Raw genomic sequence first — 13,026 nt, 5'->3', positions numbered from 1 at the left:
TAATTAACCAAAATGATTGATTATTAATATGAGAGTGATGATAAAAGAATCTCAAATTTGTTAAATTAAAAAGTATTTTGATCACTTAAATATAATAAAAATAAACGTGAATTTTAATTTAATTTATTAATATAATTATTTTTAAAAAATTATATTAAAAATATTTAAAATTCAAAATTCAACCCACGATGATTTTAAATTAGATACTCATTTAAATTTAAATCTAAACACTACATCTGATTCTCCATAAATCTTCAAATATTTTAGATTTCTATGTTGTGAGAGAAACTTAATTCTAATACATGATTTCTATTTATGCTCCAAAAATTTTGGTTACGCTATAATTTTTTTCTTGTATTAGAGGATACAATTTGCGAGGATTTAGATTTTTATTTTTGTATATAAGTAATCGCGAAGATAAAAAATTTATTGTAAATATTAATATTTAAAATTTAAATTTATTAAATATTATCATTTAAAAATAATTGAATAAATCAATTAAGATAAATTTTGAATTCAAAATTTAAAATTTTTTGTTATACCGTATTGTATTTGGGATTTGAAAAATTGAGAGGAATAGGGGAAACAATCACATGTGATAAAATTTACAAAACAAGAAGTTGGATCTTATTCTCTCTCTATTACTAGAAAGATAGACAAAGAACAGTAAGAGCGGCAGAATGTTAAAGTCCATATGGTCTCTTTGCTTAACGCGTCTCTTATACTCCAAATGCCTTCACTAAGTCAAAAAGTGAGCCATGAGCCCCTAATATTGCGTGGAAAAGACCAAACTCAATCTTCTTTTACTTATTGCTCTTGTTGTTTACGTTATACTGACTGTGTCAACCAGGACAATCGCGTAATTTGGTCTCAGTCCTTTGACTTCTCATTTTTGCCATCCCTTGTCCCACTACGCGGTGCATTTGATTTTCGTGTTTATAATTTTTATTTTTTAAAAAAATTATAATATAAGAATTAAAAATAAAGTTATAAATGTTATGATTTAAATTTTAATTTATTAAAGATTTTTTTAAAAAAATATTATATAAATTAATTCAATTATTGAATTGTTTCATCAAATTTTTTACTGTTTTTTTTTTTAATTTTCTTATAAAAAGTAGATTCGAAAAGAATCGTCTTTAAAAAAAAATGGAATTAAAATATTGGACAACAAATAGTCAACGAAATTCCGAACATGTAATGCTATTTTAATAATACATTATTTTAAAAGGCTTAGGTGAATTTTTTTGTTGAGAATCTTTTTATGTTCTTCATTTATTCTCCTAAATAAATAATTTCTTCGTATCTACTTGGTACTATTTGTACAATTTGTACAATTGTCGAAAGTCATGACTTTTTCATCTAGTGAAGGCTGAAACTTATAGGTGGACTTACTCCTCAGTTACACCCAAAATTAGTATATAAAAATGGATCAAATTTAAAAGAAAATTACCAAAATACCCACTTGCACTTCCTTCTCTCAATCTTACTTGCTTTTTTGTCCCCCTATTTATATAGCTTTCGAAAGCTTGAGGAGTTGCCATTCAAGAAATTAAAAAAAAAAAAAAAAAAAGCAAACAAAACTGAAGTTCCCTAATATATGGAATGCTGCTTGTTTTCCATTTCTAAAGGCACTTCTTGATTATACTTTTTGTGGGTTTTTTTTTTTATATATATATAAAAGGGTGAGAGAAACGAATCAATGGGTTGGAGTGGGGAGAGGCGAAAAGAGGTTGTTACATTTTTGAGAGTGGTGCTAGTGTTGCTGGCGGTGGTGCAAACGACGGCGTTTCGTGGAGGAGTTAAAGTTAAGAATAAGGAGCACCGGAATGCTTACGCCACAATGATGTACATGGGGACGCCAAGAGACTACGAGTTCTACGTGGCGATACGCGTCTTGATCAGATCGCTTGTTAGGCTTCAGGTGGACGCTGATCTCATCGTCATTGCCTCCCTCGACGTTCCCCTCCGTTGGGTTCGTGCCCTGTAAGTCTCCAATCACATTACCGCCTCTTCTTTTGCTTCTTTAAATGCAATTTGATTTTTTTTTTTTAATTTCCCAAACAACTATTCTGCAATAAAGTTGAAAAAAGAAATAAAAGTCTTCAGGACCACTTTGATCTTTTCCTTTTGGAAATTACTTAGAATTTGCTCAATAATAGCAAGCTTTTAGTCTTCTTTCAATGAAAACTTAATAATTAAGCTTTATTATTAGTTTTATTTAATTTTTGTAAACTCAAAACTATAAACAGTGGCAGGCTTTAGTAAAAATAATAATATCAGCTTTTAAAAAATACTAGTTATATGGGTGAGTCCAGATGTTAACGGAGATTTGGATAAGCCAAACAAGCGAAATGAAGATCCCTGGTTTCGATGAAACTTTGTTATTGGACATTGTAACGGTGTTTTTTTTAATCATTAAATTAAAATATTTATTAAGCCAAAGGAGAAAAACGGAAGGGTTGTCTCGGCTTATTGGTAAGGGTGAGAAAAAAATATTTGTTTTAGATTTTTTTATTTAATTTAGATTAAATTTAGTTATTAAATGTATATAAATTTAGATTGAATTTTGAGTTAAAAATAAAAAAATTTTAAAAAAATCTAAATGGAGTGAATTATAAATTTTATTAATTTATATATATTTTAATTTTTTATAAAATAAAAATAATTATTTTATATTTAAATTTATTTCATTTTTTAAAATAATATATAAAATAATTATAAAAAACTTATGAATCGAATTAAATTGAATGAACAAAATTCGATTTAATTTAATTTAGGCTGTATGAAAATTTTGTTCAAATTTAATTAAAATTTAAGATAATTTTACGTATTATTTAAAATTAATAAATCAAATAAAAAAAAAAGACAATTCAGCAGAAAAAAGTGTCGGAAAATTAGTGATAGTGACAGCTTTGTTTTTATTTGCCGTTGTCTAAAATGGTGGAATGGTTCAAACGATGGAAGAAATAAAATCTAATTTCCTTGTCTTTATTTATTTTCTTTTTGTTTCCACTTTATCTTTCACGTAACGTCAAAACTCAAAAGCGAAAGTTTTGAAAATGGCGGATGTGTTTGTATTTGCCAAACCCCAGAGACCAATCGGTTTTATTTCGGCTGATTCAGCAGTCATATTTCGTAGTTTTATTTGCCTGGCTGGCCTGCACTGCATTATTAACATTTTTTAGCTTCGTGCTATATAAAACATTTTATATTCCTGGTCAAGGAAACAGACAATCAATCTGTCAGATTTGTTTAGGTTTTTTTTTTTTTTTAATTTAAGGTTGTCAAAAAATTTGATTCCACGACAATTTGTTTGGTCTTTTTAAATGAAAAGAGGTGATACATTGATAGTAACTAATAGGATTCCCGCTTGGTCTCTTAGTTCTTATCGATTAAGTCAAGTTTTATTATTTGTTTCTTGTACAAATGATGCAGTTGAGGTTACTTACAATTAGAGGGGAGAAAAAAATTAAAAAATTAAAAAATTAATTTAAAATTGTATCATTTAATTTGATGTAAATTAAATTTAAATATTAAATTTATACATTAAATTCGAATTTTGTTTTTAGTTGAGAGATAAAAAATAAAAAAAAATTGAACTTAATTGAATTATTTATTCTTCTTAATTTATATATATATTTTAAATTTTTATAAAATAAAATTAATAATTTTATATCAAAATATAATTAAATATATTAAAATTTTATATTAAAATAATATATAAAAAATAAAATAAATAAATCAAATTAAACTGAATCGATAAAATTTAATATGAATCTAATTTTAAATTTTTATAATATTATATATTATATAAAAAATTTTAAATAAATCCGATTTAGATCATATCATTATCACTCCTACTTGCCGCATGTTTAACCACACACAGAAAACACTATTGGAATGTAAAGGTTATTCTTTGAGTAGAGAGAGTAGGTTCCAAGGGGCAAGGGTTAACCACCGATAAAAATTAGGGTGCTTGGGGCCAGGGGCAAAACTTATAACACGTTAGGACATTTTACTTTATTTATGTTTGAATCATACCTTAATACTAGTTCAACCATTGATAATGCAACGAAAATTATATATATTTAAGAATGGAAATAGGTTTTTAACTACACATAAACAAGAGAGGAAACCGATAAGAAGAGAGTTTCCCCACGACACACCGCCCATTATAGTTTAACGAGAGGGTGGTCCTTAATTTATATTTCGGGTGGATCCAACTGAATTGTGTAGATATATACCATATTATTCAACTATTTAATCACCAAGTCCCCATCACTTTCAAGAAGCACATGATGCGGCATTAGGTTTCGTATTATAGTAGACGAAAAGCATGTGAGATCAGTAGCTTGTATGGTGGTGCTCCACGCTACTACCTTCTTGAAATAACAATTATTGTTAGATCGTGGGGGTTTCCTTCACTTTGAACCGTTCAAATACATGATATTCAATGGCCTGCTGCTAAAACGAATAGCTACCAGATTTATGTCAACAGAAGCAAAAAGTTAATTATCAATGTTTAGAATATTATATGCTGATAAAAGTAGCCGGTCAAAACAAAAAAAAAGTTTTTATATGTTTAAGTGATCATTTGATCTTTCTGGTGAAATATCATCTTTTTCTTTTTGGCTCTTTCACAACAAATGAGTTTGCTTATGATGTGTATCCGAGGATGCCAGCAACATCTATGATAACTAATCTTCGGTATAAATATATGATACGTGTCCAGATGTAACCAGTCAGATAATTCTTTAATGAATCTTTAGCATATATCTGCAAGGCTAGAACTTGGGAAGTCACACTTGGTCCAGTTAACCAAGGGAGTTCTCAACCATTCCTTATTATAATAATAATAATGGCTGATGCAATGTTCCTTATTATAATGAAAAATGTGATGAAACAGATGTGATTGACTCTGTTTTTGTGTTATAGGGAACAGGAAGATGGAGCAAAAGTGGTGATGGTAGAGAACATTAATAACCCTTATAAGGGTCAACAAAATTTTGACAAGAGATTCAAGTTGACACTCAACAAACTATATGCCTGGAGTTTGGTGGACTATGATAGAGTGGTTATGCTAGATGCTGACAATCTTTTCCTCCAGAAAACTGATGAATTGTTCCAATGTGGGCAGTTTTGTGCAGTCTTTATCAACCCCTGCGTCTTTCATACTGGCCTCTTTGTGTTGCAGGTAAAATTGATTTCTGGAAATGGTTCATTTCAATTATTTTCATGAAACAGCGCCTCAATAGTAGTTATACAACTTTGGTTCCTAAAAAAAATTATCTGCAGCCATCATTAGAGGTATTCAAAGACATGATTCATCAACTGGAAACTGGTAAAGAAAACCCTGATGGTGCAGACCAGGGATTTATTGGTGGCTACTTCTCTGACTTGCTTGACCAGCCAATGTTCTATCCACCCCTAAATGGCACCAAACTAGATGGGCAATACAGACTTCCTATGGGCTATCAAATGGATGCTTCTTATTACTGTGAGTAAAAAAATGATAGCCAAATCCATAATGATTCCAAGCATTTTGATTTGAGCTGCGAATCTAACCTCGAATTATCTTTGAATTTTTCTTCTGGTCCACAGATCTTAGACTTCGCTGGAGAGTACCATGTGGACCTAACAGTGTGATCACCTTCCCTGGTGCACTATGGTTGAAGCCATGGTATTGGTGGTCTTGGCCTGTCCTGCCCCTAGGCATTCAATGGCATCAAAATCGTCGTCAAACTCTAGGGTAAGATAAAAAAAAACAATAGTACAACACTGACAGATAAATATAATCTAGCTGCTGCTTTGTATGATTAACGTGAGTTTCAATTTCTTATACAGGTATGCAGATGAGATGCCCATTGCAATAATCCAATCGATCGTTTTTCTTGGAATCATAGTGATGACACGTCTAGCACGCCCCAGCATCTCCAAACTATGCTACCGGAACACAGACAAAAGCACATCTTTGATGCAAACAGGCCTAAAGTTTATAGCAATCTGGTCAATTCTTGCGGCCTATATAGTTCCCTTCGTCATTATTCCTTGTACAATTCATCCGTTAGTAGGCTGGACATTGTATTTCCTTGGTTCGATTGCTCTTTCCTCTGTGGCAGTCAATTCGTTTTTGCTGCCAGTTATTCCAGTTTTCGTTCCTTTGGTTGGGATTTTTGGGTCTCTTTTGGTCATGTCATGTCCTTGGTACCCCAATGGAGTTATAAGAGCTTTAGCCGTTTTCGGCTATGCATTTTGCTATGCTCCTATTGCTTGGGGTTCAATGGTTAAGGTCATGGCACGGCTTCAGGTCTCACTTGAAAGAGACCAATTTTTCCCAAAATTGGGTGAATCTTCACCACCTTCCGGTTTTAACAAGTTGTATTGAAACTTACCAATTAAACAGATGATACATATTTGTGATTATAGGCTTTGCTATATATGAAAGGTTATTGTAGGAAAGCATGATTCTTGCAATTTCCTTTTTTTTTTTTTGTCAATACAATATTTTGTCATCTAGTTCATGTCTATCCCTAATAAATTGAGCTTTTATTAAAAATAATAAATAAATAAATAAAGAATCACCAAGCAAATTGCATACTGAACCTTGGTCATAACTCATAAGCCTTTTTCCTCATAATCATACATAATCTTGACAAGAAACCAGGCTCAAAATAGAGCATGAAATTTCTTGAAGGATCGAATGACTTGAAGTTTAAAGGAAAGCTACTTTATTTCCCAGAAAGGTATTAGTAACAGAGTCTTCAACAGGATATTGCCTCACATTATACAACAGTTTTGCTGTGACTCTAGCGTCTCTGGGGATCTGGAAGAGTAAAAGTGTTTGTTAGCCAAGGAAACAAAGGAAAATGCCCCTTACGACAAACTGATAACAGAAAAAATTTATCTAACATAAAAAAAAAAGGAAACAACAATCTCTGAATAAGAGCATCTATTACATTTAATAAGATGAGTAATATCTCAGTCAAACTAATTCGGAACGGTGAAAATCCTCATGTATCTGCTGCAGTTCTGGGGAAGTAAAATCAAGGACTGACCAGTTACCGGTTTTTGGCTAGGAGATATAAACCTCAAACCTAGGGCAGGCCATTCTACCACAGTAACATATAATCTGAGGCCAACAGAACCACCACCACCCTCATCCCAATATTCAGCAGATCAACAATTCCCAACAATTATTGAACAAAACAATTGATTCATGATTTGAGTTACTGTATGGTGATCGTTTGAATTTGAAAACCGTTTTCCTACGTCATTTTATCCTGCCAAACGGCCTTTCACCAAAAACAGCACTGAAGGTAAGGGGACAACAATTTTCATAAATGAAGGAGATACATGCTAGTAGGTTGGACAAAAACCAGAATATTGAATGTTAGATTGCCGCAAAAGAATGAGCACTTACAGCTGGCCAAGATTGGATAAATCAAATTCAGGCGCAAGCTCTCCCACAATATCATCTGGTGGCTGACCATATTCTTGCATTTTTTGCATGAGGTCAACAATCCTGGTGAAGTTATTAGGATCATTTTCATACACTCCATTAAGCTCCTTTATCAGTTCATATTGGTGGGAGTAACGTTCATAGTCCTCTTTGCTCAAACTGGCTTTATGCTCTTCTAACCACTGTGGGTATCTCTCTGCAATTTCCTTCGTGGGTTCATGAAGAATCTCCTTAGACAAAAGTTGTTGCATCATAGTCTCCACAATGGAATCCATGTTCTGGACAAAACAATGGAATAATCAAGTATATATTTCCTAGCACATGATACTAAATATGACTAACATAATAGAAGATAAGATATGTGCATGAATAAATATATGCCCTTGATTGTTTAAAGGATAAATGTTTGCATGTATGTATGAGACATATGCATGTCCGTGTAAGAATGCATACAACACTCTGTAACTTATAATGCTATATAAACATAGATAACACAACTGGCTATATCACTCAACAAATTTGAAAGTTTCAGATGCAACTCAAATAAGACAAGATAACCAATCAAAACCTATCTATTTTGAACATATATAACATGCCAGTCTTGCCAACCATGTCAAATTTTACTTCATCATTAGAGTGATCAACACTAAAACACAATGACCTCCTTAAAACCAACCTTTTTCTTAGGGCTTTTGCAAGTGCATTTTTTGTCTGCATTTTTTGTCGTTTATATACCCAAAGCCCTTGGACTGAATCTCGGATTGAATCTCATGCACTATGCATAAACACATGTTGCACTTTCTTTCAGGGAATGTTTCTAGGGGGGTTGGAGCTGGCTTAAGAGGGGGCTGGTGGAAGTTCATTTCAAAGCTTCATGAATTTTAGGTACTTCACTAGTTCACTTATAGCAGATATAGAGGACAATGACGAAAGCCAGAGAATGTACATCTCAAATGCATAGAACAAAGAAGGCAAGCACAAATAACATGGCATAAGGCAATCTTACTACTGATCTTGTCATGTGAATTCAAAGTGTTCCTGAGAGACACAACCAACCTCCCCCCCCCAAAAAAAAAGAAGAGGATAAAACAAACTGTCTTGATTTTCAAGTCACAACTGAAAAACAGTTGATAATTCAATGTTCAAGCCAGGAAATCTAACTCAATTAATTGGATGAAAATGCTACAAGTTTTGTTCACAGAATATTGGAATACAACCTCCTAATATGTAATAACGTGCAAATTCCAACTTAAGGATCAACAAGCACCTGCTTCCATGGTAAATTTTAAAGCTAATAAGCCAAAACTACGACTACAGCAAAAACCAAACCGAAGTGTACAATAACTACTTGACATTCCAAAATAAAAAAACTACCAGACCAAGCAAATTATAAGTGACAATATCAAAACCTTATAAGGGACAATAAAACATTCAAGCAAATATACCTGAGACCCTGCAAGATCCTCCAACTGCTTGACCCAATCCTCCATTATTGCATCCTTCCCGAAATCATCTCCTCCAGGTTTCGACATTGATTCCAATCCTTTTACAGTCTCTCTGGTATGTTCTCTCAATTTATCAAGAGCCTCTATGACATGGGATTCCCTTGAAACCTTTTGCTTTCCCTTTTTCTTGCTCTTCAAGTCAGGTAATTCCATACCTAATCCTTGAACCCCACTTGGTAAAGAACCAGATTCTTGCTTCTTTTCTTCATCATCTCCTCCTACTCCCCTATTAACCAAATATAAAGCTAAATACTTGGAAGAAATTGGAATAAAAACTCAACCAAGGCAAATCACCAGAGTTAATATCACAGATTTCTAATCAAACATCTAGCTTTTGAGGAAAAAAGTTAGAAAGAGGAAGGAATCCATAGCTTGGCGGAAAAATTTTGGACCCAAAGAAACACTTGATATAGAGAAATTAAAAAAAAAAAAAAAGAAAGATGAAAGTTTTATATACCTATAAAAATACATGTATAGAGAGAGAGGGAGAAAGAGGGTACCTTTGAGCAGAAGGTATAAGGTTGAGATTCTGGAAATCATCCAAAGCACCTGAAAAACAAAGTTCAAATTTCAGAGGTTTAAGAAACAGAAAATTAAGGGAAAAAAAGAACTAAAACAAAGATTTAAGAGAGAGAAACATACTATCGAGAAGTCGGTCTAAATCATCAGAGTTGTCTGCCATTTTTGCTAACAGAGACTTCTAATCCTCTGTTTCTCTCTCTCTATATATATATAAGTAGAGAAACCTCAAAGCAATGATTTTTGTTCTGGAGGGAATATGGGTTGAGCTGAATTAGAATGGAAGAGCAACCAGGCGTTACAACCAAAATGGGTTTTGCGTCAGAATCAAGGCTGGAGTTTGGATTGCTTAAATGCATATTCGTTTTTCTTTTGTCTTTTGTACTATCAAAAAGAAATAAAATACGGTGATAGTGGATCTCACATTATCTTCTTGTGTTGAGTCCCCAGGAACGGAAAAATCCTACCACACCGAAGAATTTGATTTCACCTACAGACGTAACACTTACCTTCTCTTTGTAAGTAAAACTTTTACCATAATTTCCATTATCCACTCGTCTGATACTAATAATAGAACTGCCTTAAGTGCTGCTTGCATCTATTATTACCATAAGTTGAAAAAAATTGTTTCTTTGCTCTGACACAAGCAATTAATGTAACCCAAAATTTTGTTTCAACTGAAAATCCAGACTCCATCCGGTTCCTCAGATCGGTCTCATATACAGTTAGTAGCAACACAAAGGAGTATTGTATTTGATTGGAAAAACCACTGTCCATTGGACACACCTCATGTAGCTCATCCCCAAAACTGCTATTCATTGGACCAGGCATAAACGAGGATGGAGGCATTCCTAATGTCTATCCTAAAGGTCTGATTTCAGCCTTCCTAGGAAGACCCTGTCCATTCTATCAAGTATCAGCTGTGGTGCCAGAGGAAAAAACTTCTGCTGGTTGCCCTGCAACTGCAATTAGTAGGCATAATGGCCGTAAAGGAGACCCTGCTACCAGCTGATGAAGTGCCATCTGCTTCATAGTATCAACATAGAACTGCATCGATCCAAAGCCACCATACCCAGAAGAAAATGCAGAGAGTGAGAGAGAAATTGCAGCTTCAGTTAAAATCCTCCTTAAACATGAAAATCAGACTAAGTCACAGGCAATTGCATGAAATAGAAAAAAACCTGATCACCAAGTTGTGATGCGAGAACAAGTGCAGGTCCCCACAATCGACCTTCTTGAGCGCACTGTAGAGCCTCTTTCTTTCTACCAGAAACCAGAAGACTCTGTACCTCAGAAGCGGTTGCCTAGACCATCATTAAAGTTAATTAAGAAAAATAAGATAAAACAACCTGTAACAATAACAATAGTAAAGTATAGTTGATGGCGTACCTGCATTTGTCCTTCAGAAGGCAATTGCTGCAAGCAGTGGCTAAGGGCACCATAAAGTGTGTCCTTCCTCTTCGCAGATGAAAAGAGCTTAGTAACTTCTGATTCTGGAGTATGAGTCTCCCATCAACAGAGACATGCCAATAAGAATGAAATACAATATAACAAGCAACAGAAAAAGCAGAGAAGAAGAACAGATAAACTGAAAAAACCTCAGAAGATCAGTTATTTCTTGAGTTGTAAGGTAGAAAGCGCAAGAGGATTGGATTGAAAAAATTCACATGACAAGCATCTTCCCAAGATACAATTACCGGTTAAAAATGACAAATTTAAGAGAAAACTTGTAAAAAAAAAAGTTAAAATTACAATAAAAGTATTTACCTTCAACACAGTGTCAGCACCAAAAGGAGATTGAAGTTTTCCATAATGCTAGCAAGCTATTTGAAGCAATGAGAGAAGGAGCCTCAAATTTCCAGCTTTTCTGTAGTCCATGTCAGATGATTCACATCTGGCAATTCTGACATTTTTGAGCCATCCAATTTTGGTTTCAAGAATCCAGCTTTGGTTTGAATACTGGAAATTGTTTGCCATTTCTCTTTGTCTAATTGGTTTCCATTTTAAATTCACATGGAAGCACTGAGAAATTTTTCAACATTTAAAGTGGGGAAGAACAAAAGTTATCACTAATCAAGTAATCATACAGAGAATATAAATGAATGGCTAACTTTTTTTCTCTTGCCTTTGAAGTGATTCAAGTTGATCTCAGCACTTTAAATATCATATCACTTTTATCAGTAAGCATTTGCTTTGAAGGAGCTTTCAATCAGCCATTGTTATTAGCGTATTTGTATCAAATTTTTTCATCCATTTATAGGTTAATAATGAGGCTTTTTCTTTTATTTTCTTACCCTGGTATAGAATGAGAACCTGAAAGTGGGTTCTAGATTGAGAAGAGTTTTATAATCAACAAAACATCATGTTGTTGGATTGCTAAGTTTTTTCGTGGTCAAATCACGAAATTATGTTGTCAGAAAACCTATCATTTGAAATTCAGCTGCTACAATACAATAATTACTGCTCTCATCAACCAAAACATTTTTTTTTTTAGCCCTTTGTCTACTCTATCCTATCCTGAACCCATCCGATCCCACTGTCTGTAAGATTTACCTGATGCAATCCTCCCAAAATGCCGGACACAATGCCACTAAGCCAAAGGCCGCTGGGAAAAACAATTATTTTTTTAATCTTCTTTATATGTCAATTTTTCTAGCCTTTGCACACCTCTTTCCTAGCTTCCTTCCTTCGTCGTCAAAATTGAAAGCTAGTTGGCAGCCATTTTTAATTTTTATCTGTGGCCTAACGACTATAGACTGTATGGTTCTATATGTGTAGTTGAAAGCCCTATTAGGCTCGTTGTAGGACACACCTATTTTGGAAGAGGCAGCCACTTTCCAGAGCCACAGCCCACAAGGCAAGTTGGTTATAATAAAAAATAAAGTGCATGCTTGCTCTTTCCATTTCAATGGGTCTAAGATAATTTTTCTAGTTCATCAAGGGAGTTATTTTGTGCTCTCAGTTGTAATATAGTCTTTCCATTTCAATGGCTTCAAGGACATAATCTTTCAGCTATTAATCTTAGGCTTTGTTTTAAATGCCTAGTGATGGACGAGCAAATAAAAAGGCTACTGCTGCGTTTATAAGCACTTCAATCTTCATTAATTCACATGCTTTAATTGTTCCCAATTTTGATCAACTAGAAAGTCTAAAATTGATAACTATAGTACTAGATAAAGGCATGGGTGGTTGTTTAGGTGGAAGGTGAATAATGGTTGCTGGATCGTTTAGCTTCTTCAGAATCTCATACCTCACGTGAGGGAGACATTACCCTGATGGCAAAGACTAGGTCAGCCATATCTCTGTTTCTAACCTAAACTGGGGCATGGAATCATGGCTTTTGTGGTTAAAATGCCATTAAATTTTGCAGAAAAACAAAGAAAAAAAAACAAGTACTGCCTGGAATTGGATGATGGTAAAGTCACAAAAGCAGGATTTGTTGAAGAACAAAGGGTCAAGTCACAAGCTTTTGCATATGCTTTGAACAACCAAAAATAAAAGAAATTAACCCACCTCAATGTGGACTTATTTTGAATGATA

The 13,026-nt window shown here is 33.5% G+C and overlaps 2 protein-coding genes across 3 annotated transcripts; one reads left to right on the top strand and one right to left on the bottom strand.

The window, feature by feature from the left end:
* The first annotated feature begins 1,539 nt into the window (after positions 1 to 1,539).
* On the top strand, positions 1,540 to 6,494 carry LOC111315268 (putative glucuronosyltransferase PGSIP8). Its single transcript, XM_022916871.2, has 5 exons — positions 1,540 to 1,986; positions 4,939 to 5,197; positions 5,299 to 5,500; positions 5,605 to 5,752; positions 5,848 to 6,494. The coding sequence occupies exons 1-5, from the start codon at positions 1,703 to 1,705 to the stop codon at positions 6,386 to 6,388; spliced, it is 1,434 nt and encodes a 477-aa protein (XP_022772606.1). The 5' UTR covers positions 1,540 to 1,702; the 3' UTR covers positions 6,389 to 6,494.
* A 99-nt stretch (positions 6,495 to 6,593) lies between these two features.
* LOC111315252 (peroxisome biogenesis protein 19-2-like) lies at positions 6,594 to 11,681 on the bottom strand. 2 transcript variants are annotated; one of them, XM_089765414.1, is made up of 8 exons: positions 11,254 to 11,615; positions 10,876 to 10,979; positions 10,668 to 10,790; positions 9,610 to 10,533; positions 9,468 to 9,516; positions 8,908 to 9,193; positions 7,424 to 7,740; positions 6,594 to 6,826 (listed from the first exon to the last, which is right to left on the bottom strand). In XM_089765414.1, exons 4-8 carry the CDS (start codon positions 9,647 to 9,649, stop codon positions 6,781 to 6,783), a joined length of 738 nt encoding a protein of 245 aa, XP_089621540.1. In that variant the 5' UTR covers positions 9,650 to 10,533; positions 10,668 to 10,790; positions 10,876 to 10,979; positions 11,254 to 11,615; the 3' UTR covers positions 6,594 to 6,780. The 2 variants fall into 2 exon arrangements, with proteins under 2 accessions (XP_089621540.1, XP_022772583.2); XM_022916848.2 differs by having other exon boundaries at positions 10,876 to 11,681.
* Positions 11,682 to 13,026: the final 1,345 nt, after the last annotated feature.

This window comes from Durio zibethinus, chromosome 9, assembly GCF_047325235.1.
Source record: "Durio zibethinus cultivar Kanyao isolate XHJ-2024 chromosome 9, ASM4732523v1, whole genome shotgun sequence".
Lineage (NCBI taxonomy): Eukaryota > Viridiplantae > Streptophyta > Magnoliopsida > Malvales > Malvaceae > Durio > Durio zibethinus.
This window is presented reverse-complemented; position numbering and strand designations above follow the sequence as displayed.

What these genes read in the sequence shown, in the direction of transcription:
- LOC111315268 (XM_022916871.2), top strand. Translation starts at nt 1,703, where the DNA reads ATGGGTTGGAGTGGGGAGAGGCGAAAAGAGGTTGTTACATTTTTGAGA. An exon ending in CTCCGTTGGGTTCGTGCCCT is followed by an intron (nt 1,987 to 4,938) that starts GTAAGTCTCCAA and finishes TTTGTGTTATAG; the next exon opens with GGAACAGGAAGATGGAGCAA. An exon ending in AATCGTCGTCAAACTCTAGG is followed by an intron (nt 5,753 to 5,847) that starts GTAAGATAAAAA and finishes TTTCTTATACAG; the next exon opens with GTATGCAGATGAGATGCCCA.
- LOC111315252 (XM_022916848.2), bottom strand. Translation starts at nt 9,649, where the DNA reads ATGGCAGACAACTCTGATGATTTAGACCGACTTCTCGATA. An exon ending in TTTAGACCGACTTCTCGATA is followed by an intron (nt 9,517 to 9,609) that starts GTATGTTTCTCT and finishes TTTGTTTTTCAG; the next exon opens with GTGCTTTGGATGATTTCCAG. An exon ending in CTTATACCTTCTGCTCAAAG is followed by an intron (nt 9,194 to 9,467) that starts GTACCCTCTTTC and finishes TTTGGTTAATAG; the next exon opens with GGGAGTAGGAGGAGATGATG.